The following is a 13,290-nucleotide window of genomic DNA, read 5'->3' as shown; positions in this document are numbered from 1 at the left end:
GGACACCCGCGTAGCGTGATTTTCAGGTGTGAGAGACGCTTTCCCCCTATCTCCCCATGCTAAGTAGCACTAACACTTTCTCAATAAATGATCAAACTGAAGTCCGAGCGGCCGCCTTTCAAAATTTTAAAGTTGGATTTTCCGTACATTTCCGCCTGCGTTAGACCTTCTTGAGCTCAAAGTGAAAACTGAATATGCCATCGAATACTCTGTTCGGAACATAATGGATATCAAAGTCTTAAAAACGACGGAATAAGCTTTCGAGTCAACGGCATTCCGATTCTCTGAAACGATGCGAATTATGGCTAGACAGTGAAATCGAACTTTATTAATTTAAGTGAGGCTTAGCGACAATTTGACGTTTCCACAGCCCAGTAAATATTATATTCATACTATGACATGTCCCTAAAGTGTTATTTAATTGAAGATTTTGTGTCAAAACGTACAACTTTTCAAATTATCCAATAGAGCTACGCAATTTTCTCAAGTAAACAACGAGGCTAAGCATGGACATTAGTCTAGTAATCTACTGCGCGGGTTTCGCAGACGTAAAAGGTTCAAACGTCTTTTGTTTCTAACAGTCACCAAGAACTGTTTTGAATACAATAGCCTGTCTCCAAATATTTCTTGGTCACTTTCGTCTTGTTTCTCATTCACCGTTTCCAGGTAACAAGTCTACAGTCGTGTTTAGACAAACACGTAAAAACTACGCTAGTTTTGTATTTTCATTTTGATTTCTGAGTAAAACTTGATATGCACCGATCCCTTTTCTTCGAAAATAAGTTATACAAAAGATTTACTTTCGCTAAGGCTTTTTTTGTGGTAGTAATTTCAGAAAAATATACTGCGCATAGTGTTTTCTTTTCCCGTTTCCCAATAGGCACGTGAACACTTGGACGTGATCAATGTACGTGAACAATGGGTAAAATATTTGTCTCATTCTCGACTTGTTTTTCATGGGGACAAATTTTCTACTAAATTTCCTTTTTCGGTTTTAACCAAAGGCTGCATGATTAAACCAGTTTGACCCGTGAACACTAGGGGTAAACATCCCTTTCACCTCGGCTGGCCTCTCACATGATCATTGCAAGAGACGAGTCTTTCCACCCACGCGTGAGCAGATCGGAGACACTGGATTAGAGAGCTTCCCGAATCAGTCTCAACCTTCTTGGAAAGTCCTACGCCCGTCGGGCCTCTTTACCCACGGTTTGGCCTCTTTGCTTAGAATGAACATCGGAACGAGTCAGGTGTACGATTTTTTATGGCTTCTTGGGCATAGCTTCACCGCCGATAGCTACAACTGAAGGAATGCAGGCAACAGAATCAAAGAGCGATATCATGGGTATTTAGGGTTGAAAAATCAGCGTCGAAACAGTACAGATGGACCGATAGGGTTTCCATACAACTCGCTCATCGCTGATAAAATACCTGTGACACGGGTAGCAACACCAACTCTAATGACTGCACGATTGGGCGAGTGGATCACCTCACTGAATGATCAAACCCAACCCCGGAATATCAAGACGATGTTAGTAGTTACATCTGGGAAGACGGTCATGTCGCTCGACATGAAGATCCACGCACCAGCAAAGAAGTTGAAAATGCCTCGTCAGGATCTACAGCATATAATAGTACATTCCGGCAGATTGCATAATAATAATAATAATAATAATAATAATAATAATGATCATTTGATATTTATATTGCGCAAATCAACATGTGATCAAATGCGCATCACAACACTTTTCGGGGGACTTTGGCCGGACTGCATCAGCAGTTTACAAACAATGGAAGGAAACTTATTTGAAGACGCCCCCTCCCCCCAATTCCCAATAAACAGGCCAGACCACATCGCAGTAATCTCGTGAGTGGGTTCTTTAACGTCCCATGCCTAACCAAATTAACTAATTAATAGATGCAGGAGACGGGACCTACGGTTTATTCGTCCTTATCCAAGAAGACTAGAATGTCTATCCATTTCTTGATATTATAGAAAGATAGGGCATTCTCCTCAGTTATTTTAAGACCTTGAGTGTTGGTCCGGCCGGGGCTCAAACCATCGACCTCGACCTCCCGCACAACAGTCCAGCGCTCCAACCAATTGAGCCAACCGTTGTTTATGGTTATTGCATAATGACCCACTTTCGAAAAATAGGCGCGGTCGGCAAGATGAGTGGACCGAGCACTTGCTGGACGAGGAGATGGAGGTGGTTTATGTTCAGTAAGCCATAATTCCGTTGTTTAGGGTTAGACGTCAATACATGAGAGTAATGAAGGCAATGATGCGATTTAGTTGGGTGGTTCCAACGGATGGCTAGGCACTTCATTTACCAACTCTAGAGGCATTCACCTCTCAGAAAAAGGGCGGCGCATTCAATACTGGTGAGTCCTATCGTCCGTGCTCTAGGACCTGCTAGAGTTGCAGCACTTCTTAGGTTTTATGCCTGAATTGGAGCCTTTATTACCAGAAGCTTCGCTGGTAAAGGGAAGCTGGCCTGCTGGAAAGCAGTCCTCGAATCTGACGAGGATAGACTAACAGGACTGAGAAATCTGGGTAGAACCATGTATCGTGCATGAAATACGTTTGCTGAATCTAGTTTGCCAGCAATACCAGCCAAAGACGCACTTTTTTGTGGTGATCACTTTTGTGGTAGAAACAAGCCCAAAGACTACCTCCACTGCAAGCTGCATTGCTGGAGGAGGCCGTAATTATTCACTTTATAACAATAAAGCCTAAAGTTTATGGAATACTGTGTTTATTTTCGTGTAAGTGATTCCACTGATGAGACATGCAGTCTTGCATGTTGTCAAATGTGGCTCTGCCAAAAAGAGATGTTCCACTAAGATGGGCATGAGCTCTTTGCTAACATCAAAGAGGGCAACGTTAAGCCTTTTGACGACAACGGAGAAAAAGAAGAAGGAGGGAAGAAGTCAATGATTAGGATGCCTTTGCCATAGCGTCTGGCCCTTGTAATGTAATACCTGCATATTTTGTTGATTTCAACCGGGTGAATGTATTTATTTTACAGTAAAATAAGTTGACGCATTTTCCAATCTATATTACACCAGGTTTAACACTTAAAGTTTTCTTTAGTGTGTCAGATACACTTAAAACTGAAGATTAAGTAACTTTGGTATCAATTTATTACTCTTAAAAACGCTCTTAAAACGTTTTGGGGGACTGCCTCGTTTCCATGTTGGAACATAATCGCCACAATTTAAACCCATCGTTGCGGTTCATGGTGTAAAAAAGTCACTTAGATGTGTCAGATATACTTTAATACGGAATATAAATCAATTTGGTAACGATTCGCTGTCATTAACGACCTTAAAGGCATTTCAAGGTTTAGCCTCGTTTTCATGCTGGAATTTGAGGTCACAATTCAAACTCATCACAGCAGTCGGTGGTGCTAGTCACAAAATTTCCGACTACATTTTACATGTTCCTCAGTGTCCCTTTAACATGTCTAAATTGGTGGCTTGCTTTTATCACAAAATTCCCACCGGATTACAGATGCTGCAGGACTAACTCCTAAATTATGAGTAATGGTCAGGAACCAACTCCCATTAAGTACATGGCATCTGCCTAAAAGTCTTGCCAAAGTAGTTCGAATTCCTTTTTTGGAGACAAGAAAGTTTTCTTTCCCCTCAATTCAGTTTTCTTTCGCTTTGCAGGTGGAGCTACGGAGTTCTCCTCTATGAGATTTTAACAATTGGTAAGTTGTTAGGCTGAGAGACAAGCCATACATTTTTAGCTTCAGCAATTGAGGTGACAAGAGGTCGTGAATTTAGCAGGGTGCAATATTACCTGACGGAACTCGGCTTTCTCATTTAGATTAACACCTTCGATGGACTTGATAGTGTTCTTTGAAAATATTGTTACATCGACAGAGCCTTTCATATTGAATGATATAAACCCTAGCTGCCTTATTTCAGGAGGTTCACCATATCCAAGGATGGATGGAAGGAAAATCGCGCACTCCCTTCAAGAGGGATACAGAATGCCTAAACCCCAACATGTGGACGATAAGTTGTATGATAATATCGTGATGGAGTTTTCTTTTGTTAAACATTCTTTTCTTTTTTGTTTTTTTTATTTTTGCTACTGTTGTTGTTGTATTTCGGTAGCTTCTCTCGTTCAGTAGTATTTTTTTTGCTTTTTTACGCTTCGTTTGATCTGCGTGCCTAGTCTTAGATTAGACCATTTTAGCATGTTGAACCAGTCTACCGAAGGGAAATGATGCAATAAGTATATTATCACGAGTTTGTTTCGTTTGGCCTTGTATCCGTGATTTTAAAACCTTTAAATTTAACGCTAAATTGTTTAATCGTTCCTGATCTACATTCTATTTGGACATTGTTAAAAAACCCAATATTTTCTGAGTTAATAATAACGCCTCAGCCAATGCATAAATGCTCATGATATCTTTCTGTTTTAGGTATGACATAATGACAAACTGTTGGAAAGATGACCCTAACGCGAGACCATCTTTTGAGCATTTAAGGAATGAACTTAAAAAAATGGAAAGGCAGAAGGTAAACAAAGAAAGTTTACAAAGAGACACTCTCCGTAGTGTATTCTTTCTTTTTAAAATGTGAATATTCCAATCTACCACCTTCGAAAGTTACTTCGAAACGTAGAATACAGTAAATCATCTAAATAAAGGGATTGTAATGGCAAGATGCTCTCTTTCTAGGGCTAGAACTAGCCCAAAAAATTAAGGCACAATCGAAAGCTTTACCTGTACCTTCACAATTACACAATTTTCGCTGAAATTTCTACGCTATACCAGGACCTTTAATTACAAAAGCCCACCTTTGAAGTCTGTTCGAGTAGCCATAATATGGGTTTTCTCCGTTCCCTACCGCACAGAAAAACATTTTTAAATATGCAAAACGCTTTGAATAGGCCGCCTTAAATGTTATTAAATTTAACCGAATACTTGTCTCGGTAAGTTTGTACACAACATTTGCGCTTGTCGATAAGCTGAAAATCAGTTACTTAAATGTTTGTCTGAGGTGTCTAAATACGGGTACTTCGATAACACTAAACACTATATATAATCCATAACAGATCTATTCTTAAAGCGCTTTTACAGCGAGGATACACTAACCGTGACCACTTAGAGAGAACATATCATTAACAAATCAGATTACGATATTCAAATCAAACAGCCCATGCCGGATAGAATATCGAAATAGACAATGAAATTAACCAAATTTACGGATTGTCATCCGTTGTATGAACACGTCAATATGATTGATTAGCTTTGTGAGATGGTCCCATTTGGGGTATCTGCACTGTAAACAAAAAGAGATAAAGCAGTAAATGGTTTGAACCCGGGGGTAACATGTGAAGGTGTAGTCTGATCGTCCGGGTGAGTGTAGTCCTGAGAAGGACTGTTGTCGGTGGTAGTGACTGACGTTTCGGCAACCTGTGCGGAAGTCATCATCAGGTAAAGTTAGGTCGTTCTTTTTCGGTCGTTTGTGATGTGTATGTCGTGAATGAGTCGTTTGTATGGGGCGGGTAGTTGTTGACATCTGTTTAGGGGAGTCTGTTCTAAGTTAGTACAGAAGAGACTCCCCTAAACAGATGTCAACAACTACCCGCCCCATACAAACGACTCATTCACGACATACACATAACAAACGACCGAAAAAGAACGACCTAACTTTACCGACAGATCGAAACAGACCAATCACGACCGACTTATGTCACTTGAGTCTTACAGCCAATAACATCACGGCAAAACCAACCGATCATTTCACACGAACTGGAATAAGAACATTCTACTGACAACAATCATTCACTTGACTCTGATGATGACTTCCGCACAGGTTGTCGAAACGTCAGTCACTACCACCGACAACAGTCCTTCTCAGGGTTACACTCACCCGGACGATCAGACTACACCTTCACAAAAAGAGATAAAGTTAACATAAATGGGTGTTTAAATTTCACTAGTAATGAATGCAATAACAGAATATTTATTTTACCAATAAGATCGGCTACAGTACTCACAATGTATAATGATCAACAAAAATGACAGACATGTCACTACATCCTGCCCAAAGACATTTAACTATATTCCAAACCTGAATAGTCCAGATTGCCCTGATAGTCCCAGCTGTTTCTAGAGATTAAGGCAGAAGTGAGCACGGATGGCGCGACCAAATCTGCTGAACGCTATGTCTGTATCATTGTCCGCATCGCCTTCCGAGTCAGTGTCGAATTCATCCTCTTGCTCGGGGAGGTCTGTCACGTCATCAACTGCGACAACTGCGACAACTCCGAGGATGCTTTCGTCAACAAAGGTGATTCTCGGTACTTCATCTATAGCTCGTGGAATATCTGTATCCTGGTCGACTCGCTCTTCATTGCCGGTCCCTGGATTGTCTTGAACATCCTCTTGGAATGTTACTGCAGTACACAACGGCGTACTAGAATATACAGCTGGCGGCAGGGCTCCCGCTTTGTCTTTTGTTGTTTCGCTTCTTACCGTCATTTGCCTGACAGGTCGATACCTGTCAACCAATTCCTTCATGGCTGCCTCAATCTTGGGATCAACGTTACCAGCTGGAGGAGGTTTCATGAAATCTACATCCCGTAAATTCACACTGTATTTAGGCACCGGATACTAAGACTTCTCATGAGTGAAGTATTTTGCACCCCACTTCGTTGTTCTATTTAAATATTCCTTTGAAATTGTTCCAAAGTCTTGAGCGTATTGAGGAGAATTGAAAGTCTTGTTTTTGAAGTGGGAGGCTGCAAGAAGGTTCTCCACCTGAGTTGTTAGCAGCCTACGCAGGTCAATGTCACCAAGATACTACTCATTTACATTCTTCACGTTATCTCGTAGCTGTTCCATACCTCGCTCGAAAAGCACCGATAGGGACTTTAAGATTGTGCAGTACGGTTGGCTGCGACGGTTGGGAATGTGTCACGCATTAAAAATACCAGTGAGATGCCACCGTCGTGCCTCTGAGACGGTCTGTTTTCCCATGATTTCTCGTTGTGGTAAAGGCTGTAAGAATCATTCCCACTAAAACTCCCTTTTCCGCTGTTTGTAGCCAGTTTGCAGGCTGTTTTATTCGCGTTTGGTTAGCCATAGATTTTCTTGCTGTTGGACTTATTTCTTTCAGGTGAATTTCTTTTTTTGTGTGGAAAAAACATTCTGGTAGAGTGGTGTAGTGTCATGTCTTGTATTTGAAAGTTCTCTTTGGTTTTCTTTCAGCTTGTTGATTCTATTTTTCCTTGTGTACAGCCTACACTAATTGCGCCTTCTGCGAAAGAAATTACGAGTGAGTCTCACATCTTGACTTCACCTTCCTCTGTCTTTTTCCCCGAACTTAAGGTGAAATAACCGCTTCCCGGTTAGCTCAATGGATAGAGCGCTGGACTGTTCAGCGGGAGGTCGAGCAACACTCCGGGTCTTAATAATTTAGAAGAATATGCTACCTTTCTATAACATCAAGAAATGGTTAGATATTCTAGTCTTCTCGGATAGGGACGAATAAATGGAGGTCCCGTCTCCTGCAAAGCTAGGGGCAGGAGACGTTAATTTCCCACGCACGAGATAACTGTGATGGATGTCCTCTCCTGGGGTGAGATGGGTAGTTATTTCTCGCTAAGAGTCATTGCATAGATGGAGAGCAAGTATTAGGAAAATAAAATAAATAAATAAATTCTTCGCGCCTTTTCACTGTCCTGGTCCCAGGCCGCCCGTGTACGCTTACAACCGTCCCAACCGAACGTAGTGTACTATCTTAAAGTCCCTATAGACTCCTATGTTGTTCTAGAAATAGTTCCTTCAGGGCCATTTGTTGCTGCCTTTTTATTCATTTTATAGTGCTGCCTTACTTCAGCGACTGTGTTTTTAATATAAGCATTTACATTCGTAGACATTGATTCGTCCCAGTACTCCCCAGAATGAAGACAAGAGCATTTCAGCTTTGGCTCACTGTTCGCGAGTGATTTTCATCATTTTCTTGCAAAATTTAAAAGAGCACATGAAATTTTAAAATACTAAAATAACTTTGGGATCTCCTTTGAAACAGTAAACAATATTTTCTTCAAGAACAGTAAATATTAAAAAATGGCTAATTTAACAGTAAACACTAAAAAACATGGGGAATAACACTAAACACTAAACCCCATTCAGACCCTCTTGTCTCGTAGCTATTGTATCTCATACCCTTAAAACACTTCTTGGATCGGAAGTTACTTTGTCTCGTGTGAATATTCAGGTCCGGCTGTTAATATTACTCAGCGATGAATTTTCATTTAGCTTCGGTCGTAAAGCGATGCATGTACGTGTCATGTGACTCAAGTTCTTCCGTTTTGGCGGTCGGAAGTAACATTGACTTCCGGTTGCCTAAATTTGAAGAGAATTAAAGAGTTAAAAAATTTTGGTAAGAAAGTTATAAAGAGATATATTCCAGTCGCGCTTATTGGATACGAGATTGGCAATAGCGAACTGGGCGCTACGAGCCTCTTTGGCTTAGCTGAGTACCATTCCATATCCAACACTCGCTCATGGAATGATTGTCATAAACTATGCATCGCAATAACGCAATTTCTTATTGTTTTCTTTTATTTTTTACAGGGGTTGATAAACTTTAAAAATTACGAGCATCATCAATACGCTAATGTTGACGATCTTGCAGTGTAACCAAATTCTAATACAGGAAAGTATGGAGTAATGAATATTTCTGCCGGCCCTGCCAGATCATTTTTATTTATTTGACTTAACCCTTTTAATATTTGTTGATTTTAAAAGCAACTCTACAAAGAAAGCTGTTTAACAGCGAATCGAGGAACATAAGGCTTTAGAATATCATTTCTTATATATTTCTTGAGTTTTATTAATGAAAAGACGAACCATCTTGAGTGCAAGAATGTAAAAGGTCCAACCAATAGTTTCCCTTTTAGTGACAACTTGGTATCAATTTCTTTTTTAAAAAAATTGTATTCTTTTTAAAAGTGTAGTGAATTTTTATTTGGGATAGCCGGCAAATTCAGAATAAAAAAGTTTGCTCCGAGTTGCAGATAATAAACCTCCCACTAACTTCGCTTGCTCGAGCCGTACTGAGAAATATAAGCGGTTGTTTTTGTGTAGATCTGAATGCGCTCAGTCCTTACTGCTACGACCTCAAGCTCATACCAAGTAGAAAGTTTTTAAGTAACTAATAAGTCGTGATAATTGTTAAAGAACAAAATTCTTCTTAAAAAACTAAATTTAAACGCGTTTGTTCGAGCATAGTTCTTCTTTAAAGTAAGGCTGTCTTTACCTCTTAGGGGGTACCTATCAGTATCAGAGTAGAATGGACATATGTAGACATGTCTAAGTTAATGTATCTGTTCAAAGCTTTATGAAAAAAGAGTACATCAAAAATAAATAGTCTATGCTCTAAGACAATAAATTAAGTTTAGAGATACAAACTTCATAGTCATCATCAGATTTCAGAATAAACTTGTTGATTAACGCTGTAATTTTTCCAATTTAGTAATATTTTTGGCAGTGAAAGGTGACCAAACAACAGGCCCGTATTCCAGCTGTGACCTAACCAGAGCACAATATAGAGTTTTTAGTGTTGAAACATCCTTCAAATCTCTGCAATTCCTCCTTATCAAACCAGGCACTCTGTTCGCCTTACTGGAAATCTTATCTATGTGAGAGTTCCAGGACAGCTTGTGGCTAATTAGCAAGCCAAGATCAGAAAATTCAGCTGTAACGTCAAGGGTGGTACCACCCAGTTGTAGAGGAGGGAGAATAGGGGAGCGATTCCTGGTAATCCGCATTAACGTGCGTTTCTTGGCATTGAAGCTCATATGATTTAGTCCACTCCAAGAAACCAGGTTATTTATGTCAACTTGAAACGATGCCTGACCATATGGATGCTCAATTACCCTTGAGATCTTACAGTCATCTGCGTATAAAGCCACCAGGCTTGTGGGAGAGACAACATCAGGAAGATCATTAATAAAAATCACGAAAACCAGGGGGCGCAGAAGGGACCCCTGAGGTACCCCTGAGGAGATAGGATGCCAGTCGGAGCTAACCCCATCTATTACTACCCTCTACACACGGCTTGATAAGTAGTCTTTGCACCAGTTTAACAGGCAACCAGAGACACCGAAGTTACATAACTTTTGCAGTAGAATAACGTGGGATACTTTGTCAAATGCTTTGCTAAAATCCAGGAAGACTGCATCAACCTAATGCCCAGCATCCAAAGCTTTGGACCAGTGATGGTGAGTCAGCACTAACCCGGTGACACAGGATCGACCTTTAATAAAGCCATGTTGCCAGTCATGTAGGTATGGAGCCACACGTTGAAATATAGCATTATGTATGATCTTCTCCTGGTACTTGCTGGGAACACACAACAAGGAGACTGACCCATAATTTTCAGCCATGGTTTTGTTATCAGACTTTAAGACAGGCGTAATATTAGCTGTTTTCCATTCTTGAGGAACCCCGCCCAATCTAAAAGACATATTAACTAGAGTAGAGAGTGGGTACGAAACCTCCCTATAGCATCCTTTAAAGATTCTCGCTGGAATATTATCCGCCCCTGTAGCCTTGTTTACGCGTAACTTGGAAAGAATTTACCGAACTTCCAAGGCAGAAGTAGACACATTCATTGATAAATCTGGATGAGTCACATTATTCCGTAACGTCGCGTGATCTACAGAGAGAGATGTGAACACAGAACTAAAACATTCATTAAACAGAAATGCCTTCTCTGCTGGATCACTAGCAGACCCAAGCCTATACGTCACAATTGGTGGAATCCGCCTCGCTTTTGATTTCAGGGAGTGAAATGACCAGAACTTCTTTGGATTGGTCCTTAGATCCTGTGATAGTGACTTCAAGTAGGTAAAATATTTGGAAGAAATAAATTTCTTTGTTTCCTTCCTTAACAGCTTAAATCTTGAAAACAGGTCATGATACGAGTTATTCTTTAAGCGCTACCAGAGAGATTTCTTTTTTCCAACCAACTTCATTACGAACATCATTATCAATTCACGGAGGTCTAGCATGGGGTCTTAGTTGAGACTGGGGAATATGTTGATTGACTGCCGCGAAAAACAAGTCTTGGAAACATTCCACACTGGAATTCAGCTCATTGGCCGAGAAACAGGCATCCCAGGGTATGCTCTCAAACCAGAGTTGCTCAGAGTTGCCAGAGTTGCTGTCAAACCATCAAAATCGGCCTTTTTATAATTACATACTTTTCTTGACACATTCTTCAACCTGTAAAAACTGCTCTTGATGTTAAAAGTTACAGAAATAGGATCTGAATCAAAGCTTCCGGTCCTTGTTAACACATTTTCAATCAAGGCATCATGATTAGTTAGAACGAGGTCCAGTATACTTCCAGTAGATTGATTATCGGTGGTTGAGCAAGGACGAGTAAGAAACCCATTCATTTGGATAAGTAAAGAGTAGTTTAAAATCTCACAAAAAGATTCAACTTGAGCATGGAGGTTTGTTGGGCTGGTGGTTGACGAATCAATATCAGGAAAATTAAAATCACCAGTGATAATTTGATCAGATACTCCAATACCACTGAATTTGTGCAGAAAGGTTATGAACCCATTCAAGAAAGCCTCGTCTGCATTTGGAGGTCTATAGAAAACCGAGAATATGAGACATCTTGTGCTACTAGTATGGATTTCACAAGCCAGCATCTCAATGTTTTCAACTTCAAGATCATACTGACGATTACAAGACAGACGAGATTTAATTCCTAGCAGAACTCCACCTCCTCGCCGGTTACATCTGTCGCAGCGAAATTGTTGTAGCCATCAAGCTGTAGCTCTGAGTCACTGAAATCGTCACTCAACCAGGTCTCAGTCAAGGCAACAATGTCGAAAGAGTCCATCAATAGCAGAGCTGTCACGTCATCAATCTTGTTTCGAGGACTCCTCACATTCAGCATAAACAGCTAATAAAAAGCATTAGAGGAACGAGGTAAAATATCCACAGAGAAAGACTAAGTCGATGAGCTTACATCCATCTCGGTGGAAAAGGATGTCTCAAAAAACGAATCATTAAAGTTAAATGGCCAGGCACAGTTGTCAAATAACCACTGTTCATCAGAAGAACTTAATAAGATATAAGTCTTTAGATTCATGGGAATACATCTTAGATGGAACCATTTGTTGAAACCATCGCAAAGAATGCCTTTCTGGTTGGAGCGAACAGGATTCGTACATACTTTGCAAGGAAACTTCCACACAAGATTTTTACGAGTTGTCGAAGATGGTTGATCTGGTCCAGGGTTTAATTCAACGTCTCCACAGTTTATCAGCCCTGAAATATTGAATGTGGAAGTAGAATTAGAATATCGAGTTACGCCTGTTGCAAAATATCCCTTCACACGTGTTCCAGAATCAAGATGGCGGACTCGTCGTTTCAACAAAGCATCAAAACCTCGGGTCTTCTCAACATCCGCAAGGGATCCAGGGAGGTGCAGTCGAGTCTCAGGACAAGACTGTCGAAGTCTAAAAGATATGAGGCCCTTAAAGATCAAGCAGTAGGCTAAAATAACAATAAATATGGGAGAGCAGTAAAACGTATGACCTGTCGCCATTTTTCTTGCAGCTGCTGTCGTCGCTGTCTTCATAGCCTGCCGCTCGAAGATATGCCGTAATTTCAAGCCATATAGGCTTCTTTCGTGTGCACGATTTTAGCCTAAGCTGGATATTCTCGTCTCCCCACTTTTCAAGCAACGGGAGGGTTTCTTTATGCTCCTAAACTCTTCCGCGCGTTGTGGTTTCTGTCGCCATTTTGAATGGGTTTCACTAAAAACGACTGTTAAACTACCTGACGAGGTAGTTTTGTTAAACCCAGTTTAAGACACGTTCTCTTAAACACACCCACAGTGTGAGTGGCTAGTCCTCTTAAATCTGCTTATCAAAACAAGTTTTAAACATATTTAAGCTCTGGTGTGAACGGAGTATTAGAGTTTCTACAAAACATCTGTTCTTAATTTAATTAAAGTAAGAAGTCCTAGCTAGATGACGAGAACACAGAATAATTACTATAAAGCAGTTGCAATAACTAAAAAATAAACCAGTATCAAGGGCATATCACTTCAATTAATAATTTTCCTCATCATCGCTACCAGTCTTCATCAATACGCGTCAGTAGGAAAAAACAAGAAGCGAGGAAAAAGTAAGAGGGGCTAACTTGCAAAAAGCACCGTGTGCGTCAACGAAGGAATTTTGTACTTCTTCTCGCTGACCAGTAGCCACAAACTACTTCGTACTAACCTCTT

At 40.4% G+C, this 13,290-nt stretch overlaps 1 protein-coding gene and 1 pseudogene across 1 annotated transcript in view; one reads left to right on the top strand and one right to left on the bottom strand.

The window, feature by feature from the left end:
• The window catches only part of LOC111347278 (uncharacterized), a gene marked incomplete at its 5' end in the record, with an annotated part of 33,885 nt that extends 24,995 nt beyond the window's left edge, over nucleotides 1–8,890 (top strand). The window contains 4 exons of the mRNA XM_088728599.1: nucleotides 3,676–3,716; nucleotides 3,937–4,033; nucleotides 4,440–4,536; nucleotides 8,607–8,890. Of these exons, the coding sequence (XP_088584725.1) occupies nucleotides 3,676–3,716; nucleotides 3,937–4,033; nucleotides 4,440–4,536; nucleotides 8,607–8,672 (301 nt within the window). The remainder of the gene's footprint in view (nucleotides 1–3,675; nucleotides 3,717–3,936; nucleotides 4,034–4,439; nucleotides 4,537–8,606) is intronic.
• On the bottom strand, nucleotides 6,376–8,107 carry LOC148726740 (uncharacterized; annotated as a pseudogene).
• Nucleotides 8,891–13,290: the final 4,400 nt, after the last annotated feature.

The sequence above is a fragment of the Stylophora pistillata genome, chromosome 7 (genome assembly GCF_964205215.1).
Source record: "Stylophora pistillata chromosome 7, jaStyPist1.2, whole genome shotgun sequence".
Classification (NCBI taxonomy): Eukaryota; Metazoa; Cnidaria; class Anthozoa; order Scleractinia; family Pocilloporidae; genus Stylophora; species Stylophora pistillata.
Note: the sequence above shows the minus strand (reverse complement) of the source record. Positions and strands in the feature narration are given on the sequence as shown.